Genomic DNA, 17440 nt, shown 5'->3' on the forward strand with positions numbered 1-17440 from the left:
CTGTTCTACATGCACCACCGAGGGCATGGATCAGCTTCTTACCATCTTCTGTCCGTGGTTTGTCAACGTGGTTCAGACGTTCATTGCTCGGTTAAGTACTTCTATTCTATTCACATAATATGCCTACTACATATATCTATTCTATTCACATATATGCTTACCACTTGTATCTATTGCTATGTCCGCCCACCACAATCACGCGAACTGTCTAACGCCTGTCCCGTCTCCCTGTCTCCCTGTGAGTGGCTGTCCCGCCGTGTCCCGGAGTGATGACCGGAGTGCTGGACATCCCGTGATGAAGACCGGGAGGATGCAACCCTCTCTGTGCCGCCCCCTGTCTCCCTGTCTCCCTGTGAGTGGCTGTCCCGGAGTGATGACCGGAGTGCTGGACATCCCGTGATGAAGACCGGGAGGATGCGACCCTATCTGCACCGCCCCTTCGCCTCAAATAGATCCGCTATCAGCTCTATCTTTAATCTTTCAAAAATGTTCAGTTGCTATCGCTATCAGCTCTATCTTTAATCTTTCAAAATGTTCAGATGGTATCGCATGCACTCATCTGTGTTTCACTATGCATATGAGTGCATGCCTACCAACTGTCCGCCTGTTTTATTGCAACACTACTATCACCAACATCTAAGAAGGGAGATCCCCCCTTGAATGGCCCTTCTAAGGTTTCTCTCCTCCACACTGCCTGTGGTGCATTTTTTCCTATTGCTAGGTTTTAGTGAGTTTTTCCTTACCTTCGCGTGGGGTACGTCTGGGAGTGTTGCATTTATTTATTTTGCATTTATTTAAAAAATTTTGGACTTTATGGTGTTCTTGTTTTGTTCTTGACTTATTGTGATGTTTTCTTCTTGACTTGTTTAAAGAAGACGTGTCCGGCCCATGGGGACATTAACGTGTGTCCGAGGTGCTGAACTGGACAGGGAGCAGTGCTGGAGGGCTCTGCTTGGTGGGACAGGGCTCAAGCAGGCTACCTGAGCTCTGTGCTGTCCGAGGTGCTGAACTGGCCGCTTAATCATTTTAGGCAACCAACTTGCGCCTAGCCACGCCCCCGCGGCATTATGCAGCCGTAATCCCCCCTCTTTTAACATCGATGGTTAGCTCACCTCGTTCGCCGCCTTGCTGTGGAGCCTGCGGTGTGGTTGGTGACAAGTTCGAATCACTTCAATTTTTTTTTTCTTTTTTTTTTAACGTGCATTCTTTCGCCGGTTAAGTTTAGGCATTCTTTCGGAGTTGGTTAAGGTTAGGGTTAAGTTTAGGCATTCTTTCGGAGTTGGTTAAGGTTAGAGTTTGTCACAGAGCATGGCGATAGAATGCAGCGTATTTCCGCACTGCCACTCTCTCGCGCTGCCGCGGTCACATGGGCGTCGTGGCCAATCAGAGAAACGCTGAACGCAAGTTGGTTGCCTAAAATGTTGACGCGAACTGGCCAGCGAGCAGCGCTGAAGGGCTCTGGCTACTTCTGCCACTTTGGCCCACTCTGGAGTTAATTACCAGACTATTAATTAACAGAAACTGTGACGTTCACTATGAGTCAGAATTCGTATTATTATTTATAATTATTATTCCGACCCAATTCAAGCCCTGGGGAGGAATCAAAGCTTTTAAGCCTTGGCCTTAATTATGAACAAAAGTTCAAGAAATATTGGATTTATTTAAATGCCTTGGATCACCTAAATGCCTTGTAAAAAATTTACCAAATTGCTAATTTATCCTAAACAGAAAGTTACTATGGTATTACACTTTTTTTTCAGGTTGAAAGATATGGTTTAATGTGTTTAAAACACCACCTTTGACGGCCATTTTGAACAAAGACCTCAGTAACTTGACCTCAGTCCACCACTCTATGCAATATCAGTATTCTTATTTAAAATATCACAGTGGGATGACGTGAATAATTATTTAGCATTTTAAGCCTCACCAATAATCATGACTGTAATCTTTAACTGCTGTGTAACATGTGTGATGACACTGCAGTAGCAAGAAAATACATAGCCTGATCCTCCTGTACGGTCATTTTCTGAATCAACTTGTATGTACAGACCTCAAAGATCAATATTTGTGTTGTAAATTAAAGTAAACCTTAATAAATTCTATATGTTTTTAGTCTGAACTTCCCTACCATACGACAAATTAACACATTTGGAGATTTTAATAAAAAATAACAAAAAAAAAAGAACAAAGAAAAAAAGAGAGAGAGGGCGTCAGACTCATGCTAGTGTATCTCCAGATACAAGGTTACAAGTGACCATCTCTGCATAAACATATCTTTTTTCAGTTGCAATTGTGCAGTCATTTCTTCCATTGTATACATCTGTCTCAGTCTCTTGGTCCATTGTTTGATTGACGGTGGTTGATTTTGTAGCCATGCCATAGTTATCATTTTCCTTGCTATTAACAGTATCACTCTCAAGATGTATAACGTATCTCCATAGTATGTGCCTTTCGGTATACATCCCAAGATATAGTACGATGGATTCAGAGGTAAGTCAAGATCTAGAATGGTTTTAATCTCATTTTTGATATTCACCCAAAATGTCTGCACCCTTGGACAGTCCCAGAAAATATGTGTATGATCTCCGATCAATCCACATCCTCTCCAACATAGTGGTGAGGACCCACCAGCAAATCCGGAGAGAACTTGAGGAGTCCTAAAGTACCTGACCTTGACCTTCCAGTCAAACTCCTTCCACATTGGACTATTTGTGATTTTATGATTGCTTGAATGGCTGTCCTCCCATTCTTCATTTTCTATGATCACATTAGCTTCCAACTCCCATTTTTCTTTAATATAGGTGGTGTCTCCTGGATCATCTAGTTGTAACATGTTGTAAATATTGGATATCTGCTTTCTTTCCATCAAGTTTTTTTCTATTGTGTTAATAAAGTACCGCTCCACATTTGTTGGTGGTCTCTTAATTGCTTCCCACTCACTGTGAGTCATTACATAGTGTCTTATTTGAAAGTATCTAAACATGTCTTTCGAAGGTAGATCAAAACATTGCTGTAGCTGTGCAAACGATTTAAAACAGTCTCCTTCCATTAATTGATTGATAGTAACCAGGCCCAAATCCGCCCATTTTTTAAAACCCCCATCCTCTATAGCTGGCCGGAATTCTGTATTGTCTGCTATTGGCATGGCCCTAGATATTGATCGTGGACCTCCCCCCTTTTTCCTTACACTTTCCCATACCTTTAATGTATTTGTAATCCATTTGTTACCAATCTTAATTTTTTTCCAGTATGCTTTCCCCAGGAATATTATGGATCTGAGAGGGGTCTTTGGAATTGAGTTTTGCTCAATCTGTACCCATCCTGAATCTAGGTCCTTTTGTATCCAATGCACAAGTATGCGTAATTGAGCTGCCCAGTAGTAGTTTCTTAGGTTTGGTAGACCAAGACCACCCTTGTTCTTTGGCAAACATAGTGTTTTAAGCCTTACTCTAGGTTTTTTCCTCTGCCAGATAAATTTGGATAGGAGTTTATCTAACATTTTAAAGGTAGTGGCAGGTATTGGTATAGGTAGAGACTGGAAGAGAAAAATAAGTCTAGGTAGCACATTCATTCGAATTGATTCTATTCTTCCCACTAGGGAGAGAGGTAAAATGTCCCATCTGGCCATGTCTGATTTGATTTGTACAATCAACTTTTCGTAGTTTGCTTGATATAACTGATTGCTGCTGGGAGTCAAAATGATTCCTAAATACCTGAATCCGTCTCTAGCCCAATGGAAGGGTGCTATACTATTCAGATGTGTTGGCCATGTTCCCACTATCATCATGGCTTCTGATTTGGTCTCATTTATCTTATAACCCGACAGTTCGCCGTAATTTCTTAAATCCATCATTATGTTTGGAATTGATTCTAAAGGGTTTTTGATATAAAGTAAAATGTCATCAGCAAATAGCGAGATCTTGTGTGTAATGCCTTTTTGGTCATCTATTCCCTGTATCTGAGGGTTTGATCTAATCATCTCCGCTAGTGGCTCTATGCCAATCGCGAATAGTAACGGAGACAAAACGTCTCCTTGGCGTGTCCCTCTCTGTATCTCAAAGAAGTGAGAGCAGTGACCATTCACCCTTACTCTAGACTTAGGATTTTTATATAAACATTTTATCCAATCTATAAATGTGTTATTGAATCCCATACCTTTCAATGTTAGTTCAAGGTACAGCCAATCAACTCTATCAAATGCCTTCTCGGCATCTAAGCCGAGAAGCATTGATGGTTCTTTTCGAGATCCAGCCACTGTTTGCAGATTTAAAGTTCTTCTGATGTTGTTAGCACCCTGTCGACCAGTGATAAAGCCAGTCTGGTCTGGGTGTATCAGTTTTATTATATGTTTCTGTATTCTTTTTTTAAGTATAGATGTCAATATCTTGAAATCGTTGCAAAGGAGACTTATGGGCCTATAGGAACTACATCTTGTGGGGTCTTTACCTTCTTTATGTATTACCGAGACAATAGCTTCTGACCAGCTTCCTGGTGGATCTCTCTCAGATAGGGCATAGTTATAAACTACACTTAATACTGGTGTTAATTGTTCAGTGAAATGTTTATAAAATTCATTTGAAAACCCATCTGTACCTGGTGATTTATTGTTCTTAAGCATCTGAATAGTTTCCCCTATCTCCTTCTCCGTAATAGGGGAGGTTAGCTCATCCGCCTCATCTGGGGATAGTTTAGAAAGTTTAAGGTTATCTAAGAAGTTGTTGATTTTTTCTTTCTTGTTTTCCAATTGCTGTGCTTTGTAGAGGTCGGTATAGTAATCTGCAAATGCATTAGCAATTTCTTGCGTTTGCATTACTTCCATGTGTGTGCTGGGGTGTTTAATCTTTGGAACTATCCGACTTGACTGTATTTTGTGGAGCTGGAATGACAGTAGCTTGCTTGCCCTATTTCCCATCTCATAGTAATTCCTACCAGCAAATCTAAGGGCTCCTTCCGCTTTGTATGTCAACAGGTCATCTAGTTTTTGTTTGCAGGTTAGTAGAGCTTTTAAATCTTCCTCATCTCTGTTCAGTTTATGTTTCCTTTCTAGTATTTTTAACTCATTTTCTAGGTTCTGTTGTTTTTCATTTCGCTGTTTCTTTAGTGCACTTGAAATTGAGATAATTTTACCTCTCATTACAGCCTTTGCCGCGTCCCATAAAATTGATGGTGAGACATCCCCCTTATTGTTGAGATCAAAATAACTCTTCAGTTCTTCACTTATCCTCTCCCGTGTGTGAGAGTCAGACAGCATGGATACATTGAGCCTCCAATATTTAAAGATTTTATTGGTACTGAGGTTAAGTTGAAGAGTTAGAGGTCCATGATCTGAGATGGTCGCTGGTTCAATGATACATGATATAACTTTGTCAATATCTTGCTTGGAAATACAGAAGTAATCTATCCGAGAGTAGCTACCATGGACCCCAGACCTAAAGGTAAAGTCTTTCTGCCTAGGATGGTGGAAACGCCATGCATCTATAAGTCCAAATTCTTTTATCATTGCATTCAGTGATCTAGATTTTTTTGAAATGGGTCCACAATCTACAGGCAGTTTGTCTACTTTTGGATTTAGTACACAGTTGAAATCACCGGCCATAAGGATAATTCCTTTGGCGTTACCAAGTGAGGCTATACCTTTAAAGAAATTGGGGCAGTCTTCATTTGGTGCATATATATTTAGAAAGGTTATGATTGATCAATATATAGCTATTGTTATTGACGGTAGTATTAAGAAAAATGACCAATTGCAATAAAAGTTTGACTAATTACATACATTTTCCGGTTTACTGTGTTCATTGACTATGTTTCTCGATCACATCTGATGGACTCCAAGCAATTGTGTAGTTGAGGAATAGGTAAGTATACGGCGTATGGAGTATTACACAGTTATTTCACTGGGTATTTAGAGTATATACACCTATTAGCCTAATTACCTTTGAAATACATTGGATGGTGGAGTCCACAGTATAGCCTACCCACCTCTACCACTGCTTCAGAACCTGTTCCACCCCAGGTGAACATCTGCATAAAATGTATACCTAGGTAAATGGAATATTGCTCCACTTCTACAAGGGCTATTTGCATATTCTTGGTATCTAGGTACATCTATGGACCTCATGGAATGTATTCACAGTGTCAGAAATATTGTGTCTATTACTAGGCTTGCTTAAATTGTGATGAAACAAAGGAGAATATGAATTATGATTTTTCTTTGCATCTTTGACAGTGAATAACACCATGATAATAATGATCAAACTTAAAAAAAACTGACACTGACCTTGTTCAGTACCCTCTTGAGATCATGTGTACAAAAAATCGAAGGAAATTAATAAAGGGAAGATGATAAAACCGAAGGTTCTGTAGAGTAGTACTGAATTCTCCCATCCGGACCAATGCAATTTGAAATATTATTATAGAATATAGAATAGATGCTTATACATTACTTTATTATAGCCAATTCGCACATTTATATATATATATATACATATAGTATCTTTTAAATGCCCGAGTTCAATTTGGATTTAGTATCACCAGGCGTGCATAATAACAGATAATGATATCTACTGTAATCGACTGTACTTTTTTATTTCTCCCACAGTGCAACCGTTTTGAAACTAATTTCAGATCTAATTGTTCCTGCATGCTACCAATAGGGAGGAGAAACTAACTGTGTTTCAATATTTGTCAAAAACGTTACCTTTTGTGGCTTATTATCGCGAATAATACCAGTTATTGACATTCATAATTCAACTCTGAACTTTGAACCCCCATAGAACTTGAAGGGAAATGTAGTTCGGAAAAAAAACTACAATTACCATGGTTCAAATTTTCAAAATGGTCGCCGTCCTCCCGACAGACTTCAGCAAATCGAGAAGGTAAAACGATATGACACTTTTAACCTATTGCTAAACTAACGTATTGATGATAATATACATTCTACATGCTTTTGTGACATGTTAGTGATGTTAATACTTGAAAACGTTTGATTTTAAAATCGCAAATTTTTTGCACCATTCTGATAAATATGGATATATGATCATAATGTCAATAATGGGTCGGTACCGACCCTGGGGGGTGGAACAGGTTAAAAGGTGCTGTAAGTGGTATTTACTTTGTTTAAAAGCCATCACTGATATAGATTGTCTGGTCAGTAACATGGGTCTTCCTCCCAGGGGTGTAGCTCCAGATTCTGGGCCCCATGAAAGAATGTATTTGTCGGCCCCCAGTGAATGCGAGCGTGCGCGAGAGATTTTTTTTTGCCATTTTTTTATTGATGAAAACGCATAATGTGGTTTTTACCTATACATTCGGATCAGCAGTTCAGCACCTGCACTGTTGGTGGGTGAGCCTAGTAAAGGATGTCGCATTGCGTTCATCTTCAATGAATGGACCAATGCAATAGTCTACCAAAGCCCCCCCCTCTCTCTCTATATATCTCACACACACACACACACACACACACACACACACACACACACACACACACACACACACACACACACACACACACACACACTACACTTCAGAAACAAACATAGTATCAATGAGAGCATCAATAATACACCTGAGTGATGTCTAGTAAAAAAAAAAAAAACATTTTTTTTTTTTTTTTGGGCCCCCCCCCCCCCCCCCCCCCAGTGCTGGGCCCTTGGAATCATCCTAAGCTACCCCCCCTCAGCTACGCCCCTCCGCTCTGCAGTAAACAGAAAATAAATGTTCTGGTATCCTGTTCCCACTTTATCCAATCAGGAGAGAGAAGTACATTTGGCTTGCCAAGATTACTTTGCTTGGCAAATAAAAATAAGAATACAAATAAGTAAAACAATTTATAAAATTTAAATAATAATTATAATAATATCTAGGGTTCTCTCTCCTGATTGGATGAAGTGGGAATGGGATACCAGCACATGTATTTTCTGTTTACTGCAGAGCGGAGGGACTGGGAGACCCATGTTACTGACCAGACAATCTATATCAGTGATGGCTGTAAGAATGTAGAGCTATTTAACACTTATATTAACAAAGGAAATACCACTTACAACACCTTTTAAGCTTAGGAATTTGCTCCGCCCTCTCTTAGCTTGATCGAGGAAAGCAACGGTTGTGATTGGAGGGTCAAGAAAAGAGGGTGGAACTTGGGATCGGTTGATGATTTTTTTATTTAACTTTTTTTTTACTTTCTCTTTTTCCCCCCCTTTCTTTTTCCATCTTTCCCCCATCCCAATGTTAGTCGTTATGCCAATTCCCAATCCCCTACCTGGTCGTTGCGTGCTCTGCCCCCTACTGTTCTCGGTCTGGGAGGGCGAAGACTATCACATGCTTCCTCCGACACATGTGTAGCCAATCCCCACTTCTCTTCACCTGGCAGCGCGGACTCTCACTGGGGGAGTGTAACGTGTGGAAGGAGCACACTACCTCTCCCAGGTCCTTCCCTTGCTGTGCAGGCGCCCCGACCGATCTGTAGGAGTCGCTGTTTTACAACGACCAGGACCCACCCTCGCCGGCTTTGCCACCCGCTGACACTGCCAATTGTGTTAGTATGGACGGTCGGCCAACCCGGAAGCACCACAGCTGGATTCGATCCCCACTGTCTCTGTGGTGGTAGACAGACGCTTAGTCCGCTGCGTTACCCGGCCGCCCGGATCGGTTGATGATTTAATAACAGGCACATGTCCGTTGATTGAATATAAAACGTTTAATAGGTGCTTACATACATAAACTCATGTTCCAAAACAAAGGTTAATCCTTCAGTGCATTTGTAGAGACACGTCTTGATTCTTCGTTTTAAGTGCTCAAATACCTCAAGATTTGACACCCGCATAGCATCTGTACATGTAGCACTTCTCGGCCCTCCTATATGTAGATCATTCAGGCAATTCAACTTGTATGGACACATACATTATACAGAAATGCATAGCTAAATCTCAAAATCGACAATAACAAAATAATCATCTTGACACTGACTCAAATATATATATATAATACATCATTTAATTAAATTCTGAAATTCCAGTGTCAAAACGTCAAAGATGTTTTATATGTTTATATGTCTTAATCCAGTGTACTGTTGACAGTGACGTACGTGTGTGTGTGCGTGTGTGTGTGTGTGTGTGTGTGTGTGTGTGTGTGTGTGTGTGTGTGTGTGTGTGTGTGTGTGTGTGTGTGTGTGTGTGTGTGTGTGTGTGTGTGTGTGTGTGTGTGTGTGTTCAATGCTCAATGCAAAAAGAGAGTCCCATTTCACAAGCAACAGCCCCTTCCAAGGCCCTCAAAACAGGGGCAAAATCCTCTACTAGGAAAATGTTAATATGGAAAGGTAGGGGGCAGCAAAAACAAACAAAAGCCGTATAAAGTCACCAGTCGGCTATCCAATGGGAGACGGGGATATGGTGCATGCTCAGATTGCATTGGTGGAGTGTTCGGGGACAAAATGGATGGAAATGCGGCCAAATTGTAACTAGGCATTGTGTCATAACCGCAATATTCGACGCAATGTGACGAGTGACATCTTTGGTGCGTCTCCTTGCCGATATGGGTGTAATTCTGTAAACACAGCTCCTTGGCCACAGTTGAACCAAGTCTGTTTCAAGTTTTCAAATGAACAAACTTTGATGCCAAGTTGGAGTGGTGTGGTGTGGTGTGGTGTGGTGTGGTGGAGTTACATTCGGGTGATGTATCACATTTGGATTGGCTTCACAAATACAAAAATACTGTAGGTAGGTGGAGGTACTTCTCAAGGTGGGGTCCGGGAGGGGGGGGTTCGAGCTGGAGCATATGTGTGTAGGTTTTTTAGATAACAGGTATTAGGGGTATATCTTATATAAGACAACTAACTAAAATGTGATCTCATTGGATGTGCCCTGACAATTAATGCTTGTATATCTTATCGTGTGTTGTCATGTTTGTTTATATGTTTGTTTAAAAAATAATAAAAAAATAAAATACAAAAAAAACAAATACAAAAATACATGGACTGTCCAATTTCAAAACGGAATCATATGATTCTTCTCCGTCTCGAGGGTTCGCCTGTCGATGATGGAACGGAATGCGATGAGTGATGTCTCCAGTCCCCTCACCCTCTCCCATGCCCCATCTGGGTGGTGACCAGGGTGTGGTAGACTCCCCTACTGGCCAGCAGCTGTTGATGGGTGCCCTGTTCCACCACCACCCCTGCCTGGAAGACCGCGATGCGATCGGCGTTCTGGATGGTGGACAGACGGTGGGCTATGATGATACACGTCCTGCCCTGACTGGCCTGGTCCAGAGCCTCCTGCACCACCTGGGGAGGGCGGAGAGGAGGGAGGTGACGTGTTAGGTTCTAATTTGAATGGTTAATTTGCAGAAACAACAGCTTTGCTAACGGATGGTGGTGTAAAAGTTCATCCTCTCCGAACTGTTCTGTCGGACGGAGACGGACTCGTCACGAGTGGCGTCATTTCAGTAAAAGGCAAGGTATGGCGAGGAGGGGGGGGGGGTGGATTTTTTTTGTCAAATCAGTTGTGCAATAGTCACTTTTGGTGAGTTGTTTCTATACAATTCCGTTATATGACATTTAGGTATGACACAGGACTACACAAGCATTTTTAGTATAGAAATGTGTCAACAGACTAAAGCAGGGAACCACAATATTTTGCATACGAATTATGCAGAATGTAATATCATAACTGTCTATTACTTTTCTTGCAATTGAGCCAATTTTCCTTAGGTACGGTTTTGAGGTGTGTGTTCAACAGAATGTAGTATCAAAAACACATTCACAAAAAGTATGGGTTACTGAATGCTGAACTGCACTGTTATAATCACTAAGCCAGACCTTACCTGTGTCCCTGTATCACTTGTCTCTGCTGCCCTTTGATAAAAAAAACGTCCCTATGTCCATTTTCCTTTTTTTTTGGGCATATTTCAGTTAGTCACAGTAAAAGTCACATAGTAAAAGTGAGATAATTGACAATATCAAAACATGCTAGGGCTGTACCGAATAGTTCGAAGCTTCGTTCATAATGTTGACATTCGAATTCTAAATCAACATAAAAGATTGTAAATAATTGGATGGATTATCCAAGGGGGGGGGGGGGGCGAGCGAGAGCATATATGTATCGGGTATTAGATGGCAAGTATTAGGTGTATACCTTGTATATTACATTTATTTAAATGGTAATTTCATTGGATGTGCACTGTTAATTAATGCTTGTATATCTAATTTTATGTTGTCATGTTTATGTTTATGTGTTTGTTTAAAAAAAGAAAAATTTAAATAATTAATTTTTTTTACATTTTTATTTGCCAAGGTATGGCGAGTGCCATACCTTGCCATACCAAATTGACGCCCCTGGGTTCGCCCCCCGCTCCCGGTGACATTTGTCGCATGTCTTCCCCCGCTCTTCTCCCGTTCATCCTCTCCTCTATCGGTCCTGCGTGACCAGAAAAGCTGTAAAAATGCTAAAAAAAATTATATATAAAAAAAAAAAAAAACAGACGTAGATGGAAAGGCACAACGGATCGATGTGAACTAGTATAAAATGTGTACAGTATTGTGACAGGTACTGTATTCTGTCACGCCGTCCCTCTGTACGGTATGTAGGCTATGTATGCAATCTGGTTGTTATCCTAAGATAAATCTGGTTAGTTCTCGCTTATTGGAACCTATGGCCAATGCCCATTTTGACAACCTAGGATGGCTTAGAGTAGACGACAAAGTACAGCAACTTGCAATGGGCCTAAGTTGGGCTAAAGTTTTCAATCAATCAATCAATCAATCATGGAACCTGTTCTAGTGACTGGCTGGTCCTTGAGGTCCCTCGAGTTTCCTCTGAACAGAGTAAATCTGCATTTTGCTAAAATGTTCATGGAATGAAGTCCAACGATCCTTAAAGCTTGAGATTCTCCCCTCTGTTGCAGAGTTTAAAACCTTGATCTCCAACCGTTGTCAATCGAGTTGTACGTGTTTTAATTGATTGTTATCCTTACTTGTGTTATTGTTATGATTGTACTGTATATGCTGTGTGATTTTATATGCCTTTTTTCTTCTTATCTCTCTGTACACTCGACGTGACTGTAAATGAGGGAAACCTCAGGTGCCTTTAGAGTTTAAAAGAACTCGCCAACATTTTGGGAAATTAACTCACCGTTTTCTCCAGAGAGAGACAAGAAGATAGATACCGGTTTCCTCTCTGTGCGTTCAGTAGAAAAGCTATATCTACTAGCCTAGCTTAGCACAATGAATGGAAGCGGACATGGCCAGTTAGCCAGGCATTGTCCAACTAACACCTCTCCCGAAGGCTACCCATCACTGTCTGCTTCTATTCATTGTGCTAAGCTAGGCTAACATGCAGCCAGATAGCTTTCTACTGAACGCACAGAGAGGAAACTGGTATCTAGATTGTCTATATTGTATATAGGTATATTGTATATTCCTCTTTACTTACTTTTTTACTTACTTTTTCCTAACTTTTTTTTTTACTGTATGAAGCACGCTCTCAGGGGCTCATACAGAACCAAGCATTTCACTGTAAAGTACGTGTATTTTATTGTGACAATTAATAAACAAACTTTAACTTGAACTCTTCTATCTTCTTGTCTCTCTCTAAGACGGTAAGCTAATTTCCCAAAATGTTGGCGTGTTCCTTTAAATAAAGGCTTGAAATGAAATGTGTCTGCTGGAACTTTCTATGTTGTTGATATGACTTTGCACAGTTCTTGCAGATTCTCAAAGTCCTGTACATACACTTTATATAACACTTTATAATAACACTCAGTATTTGTAGATAATGAACTAATCATGAACAAACCATTTATATACATTCGTAAATTATTATTAAATCATTTATAACTATATTTGTATAACATTTACAAATTAGTTCTACATTATTTATAACTCATTATCAACATTGTTTGTACTTGATTTGTTCATCATTAAATAATGTTGTTTAATGTGTAGTAACACATTAGTAGATGCTTTGAAAAATGGATATGAAAAAACGACTATACTGTACCTTTGTTCATGTTCAGCAAATGATTTGTTAAGACATTCATAAAACATCTATAAATCATTTGCAGATGCTATTGTGTCCCCTAATCTGAAGTGAAACCTAGATTCATCATTAACTAATGTCTAATACAGTTCATTATCATCGGTATGTGATGATGACACAAGGCTAATAATTGTTTGTATTTTCAGGCTGTATAGGCGCCAATACAGCCAGAAAATACAAATAATTATTACCCTAATGTCATCATCACTTACCGCAATATACTGAGCACACATTAGGAACAAACACATAATTCAAATGTAACGTTAGCGCCCACCACATCAAGTATGTATTGTCTACACAACATATAAGAGTTGTAGGTCGGAAATGATGGAATAGATTTACCAACAAAAAAGGTGTTTAGCCTGGGGTCATACCTTAACACATTGAGTGCCACGCCCCTTCCGGGAAGTGACCCCTTCCTTGCCGTCCATTAACCCCATGTAAATGTAGTTGTAGTTTGTAGAGCTAAACCTATATTTTATCGTATAGCTATGGCCCTATGGGTCTAATAACGCTGTCGAGTCTCAGTGACTTGCTTCTGGTCAACGTGCAAAAAACAGATAATTTTTTCATCCGTACATTTCCGTTTTATACCGTTTTGAATATGAATATAGTTTGGGTGCTTCTGAGTCATTCCAGGGAAAAGACGCGAAAACTGTGTTTTTGTGTAATTCAATAAACACGTTGTCATTTTTCGCCTGATTATCGGATCTTCCTGAAATCAATGCTAGATCATAATTATTATCCTTCCTCGTGCATGCATGCAATGTTGTTTAGACCGACGCGCAACCCAATGGAGGGTTGAGGAGGGTGGTGGTGGGAGGTGAAGAGGAGGAGGAGGAGGAGAGGATGGAGGAGGGTGGTGGTGGGAGGTGAAGAGGAGGAGGAGAGGGTGGAGGAGGGTGGTGGTGAGAGGTGAAGAGGAGGAGGAGGAGAGGGTGGAGGAGGGTGGTGGTGGGAGGTGAAGAGGAGGAGGAGGAGAGGGTGGAGGAGGGTGGTGGTGGGAGGTGAAGAGGAGGAGGAGGAGGAGAGGATGGAGGAGGGAGGTGAAGAGTCAAAACCATCCCTACAAGCATGTGTTTTGCCGGAGTGTTTAGGACCCGCCCCCACGCCGCAGCTCGGTAGAGAAAATAAACGAACCCGTTTCTAACGGGGTGCAATAATGGCCGAAGGCGTTAGAGGGTGGTATAAGACCGTCTGCCAGCTCAGACACATTCAGTACAGCATGCACAAGGTGCCCCGCTGAATTATGAATGGCAATAGCAAGCGAATAAAAGAAATACCGTGAGAAAAACGTAGATCTACGTTTCCGGCACTCAACGATCGGGCGACAGAAACGTAGTTCTACGTTTAAAAGCGTGGGGCAGCACGAATAACTTGGCTCTGCTAATGTATCGTGCTTCCATTCAACAGACGGCACCACACATGAAGTCAAGTCTCACTCGCGTGATACTTCCTCTACATACTCTGTCAATACCTGGCCAGGGTACTCCTGGGTCCTAGTGCCCCCCCACGTTACACTATATGTTATGCACATGTATTTTATATGTTAATACAATTGCATTTATCTATAGTCCTAATTCTGTCACTGTTTGATGTCACAAAGAAGGGTGTATCCGAAAGCTGTCTACAACATTTGTAACAGGTGATGAAAAAGTAAACAAATAATTAACTGTATTATTTTGTTAATGATGAATAGGCTTCACTTCAGATTAGGGCACACAATAGCATCTGCAAATGATTTATAGATGTTTTATGAATGTCTTAACAAATCATTTGTTAAACATGAAAAGACAAGTCTGGTAATTGCTTTGTGTGTATTCATAAAAGTCCACAAATAAACAAACTATTATTATTATAAACATTTATCTACTTTTTCTCCTCCTTTTTCTGTGATTTTTCTCCCCATCCCAACTTACCTCTCGTGCCAATTCTCCCTCCCCTGTCCTGATCGTTGCTCGCATATGCCCCCCACTGGCCAGTTGTTGGGAGGATAGAAGCCTTGCATCACATGTCCCCTCCGATACATGTGGAGGCAGCCTGTCACATCTTTTCACCTGCCAGCGCGGACTCTCATTTTGGCGAAGAGTAACGTGTAGGAGGCTCACACTGCCCCCACCATTTTCCTGACTTTGCTGTGCAGGCGCCTCAACCGACCTGTAGGAGTCGCTGTTCACAACGGCCAGACTACCACCCTTCGACTTCCCACCCTCTGCCCAAGCCAGAGGCAACGCCGACAGCCGGATTCGAACCCGGTGTCTCTTGCGTTGGTGACGAGTGCAATGTCCGCTGCGCCACCCAGCCGCCTAAACTATTAGACATTTGTTAATGATGAATAGGCTTCACTTTAGATTAGGGCACGCAATAGCATCTGCAAATGATTTATAGATGTTTTATGAATGTCTTAACAAATCATTTGTTGAACATGAACAAATAAATGGAGGTATAGTATAATCGTTTTTTCATATCCATTTTTCAAAGCATCTACAAATGTGTTACTACACATTAAACAACATTATTTAATGATGAACAAATCAAGTACAAATAATGTTGATAATGAGTTATAAATAGGGATGTCCGATATTATCGGCCGACCGATATTATCGGCCGATATCGGCAGTAAAATGTGATATCGGAAAATATCGGTATCGGTTTAAAAAAAGAAAAAAACAATAACAATATTTGTTATATATATCCAGTGAAATGATTAGTTACCTGAAATTATTCCGTTTTTTGGGGTGGGAAACCCTGCATATATCGGTATCGGTTGATATCGGTTGATATCGGTATCGGAAATTAAGAGTTGGACAATATCGGAATATCGGTATCGGTAAAAAAGCCAATATCGAGCATCCCTAGTTATAAATAATGTAGAACTATAAATGATTTAATAATAATTTACGAATGTATATAAATGATTTGTTCATGATTAGTTCATTATCTACAAATACCTTATAAAGGTCTTATAACTGAGTGTTATTATAAAGTGTTACCCATTCATAATATCTGACAAACAAATCGTTTGTTGATTCTGATGACCGCACGCACGCGCGCACACACACACACACACACACACACACACACACACACACACACACACACACACACACACACACACACACACACACACACACACACACACACACACACACACACACACACACACACACACACACACACACACACACACACACACACACACACACACACACACACACACACACACACACACACACACACACACACACACACACACACACACACACACACACACACACACACACACACACACACACACACACACACACACACACACACACACACACACACACACACACACACACACACACACACACACACACACACACACACACACACACACACACACACACACACACACACACACACACACACACACACACACACACACACACACACACACACACACACACACACACACACACACACACACACACACACACACACACACACACACACACACACACACACACACCTTCTCGCTCTCGGTGTCCAGAGCGGAGGTGGCCTCGTCCAGCAGCAGAAGCTTGGGGTTGCGCAGGATGGCTCTGGCTATGGCTATACGCTGTTTCTGACCCCCAGACAACTGGGTCCCCTTGTCACCCGCCTGGGTGTCATACCTCTGTTCACACAGATGGGGGAGACAGAGAGAGAGAGAGAGAGAGACAGACAGACAGACAGACAGACAGACAGACAGACAGACAGACAGACAGACCGATTGATTTACTTGGTGACTTATCCACAACAAAATTATGATAACTGACAATGAATGGAACAATGACATTAATGCATCAAACTCCATACAGCCAACAGCGTATTGGTGACAGATGCCTCGAGGCTACTGCTGTGTAATCTCTGGCTCGACAACTACAGTTAAACTTTTTTTTCTTTTTTTTTTAATATCTTTCCCCCCTTCTTTTTCAGTTTTTCTCCCTTCCCAATGTTAGTTGTTATGCCAATTCCCAATCCCCTTCCTGGTCGTTTGCGCACTCTACCCCCTACCGTCGGTCCGGGAGGGCGGAGACTATCACATGCTTCCTCCGACACATGTGTACCCAGTCCACCGCTTCTTTTCACCTGGCAGCGCGGACTCTCACTGGGGGAGTGTAACGTGTGGAAGGATCACACTACCTCTCCCAGGTCCTTCCCTTGCTGTGCAGGCGCCCCGACCGAACTGTAGGAGTCGCTGTCCACCACGACCCAGACCCACCCACCGGCTTCCCTCCCGCTGACTCTGCCAATCGAGCCAGTATGACGGCCGGCCCAAGCCGGAAGCAACGCTGACACAGTTAAACTATCTCGCCATGACATCGAAGTAAGGGCCTTCAAATGATATAAAGATAACACGTTTGGATTCTAAATGAAACATGGAG

The 17440-nt window shown here is 41.4% G+C and overlaps 1 protein-coding gene across 1 annotated transcript in view; it reads right to left on the bottom strand.

Moving 5' to 3' along the window:
• Nucleotides 1-10069: 10069 nt before the first annotated feature.
• Nucleotides 10070-17440, bottom strand: part of abcb4 (ATP-binding cassette, sub-family B (MDR/TAP), member 4) — a gene marked incomplete at both ends in the record, with an annotated part of 124072 nt that continues 116701 nt past the window's right edge. Inside the window, 2 exons of the mRNA XM_084308299.1 lie at nt 10070-10276; nt 16543-16689. Of these exons, the coding sequence (XP_084164425.1) occupies nt 10070-10276; nt 16543-16689 (354 nt within the window). The remainder of the gene's footprint in view (nt 10277-16542; nt 16690-17440) is intronic.

This window comes from Notolepis coatsorum (assembly GCF_963971535.1).
Source record: "Notolepis coatsorum genome assembly, chromosome: 2".
Taxonomy (NCBI): Eukaryota; Metazoa; Chordata; class Actinopteri; order Aulopiformes; family Paralepididae; genus Notolepis; species Notolepis coatsorum.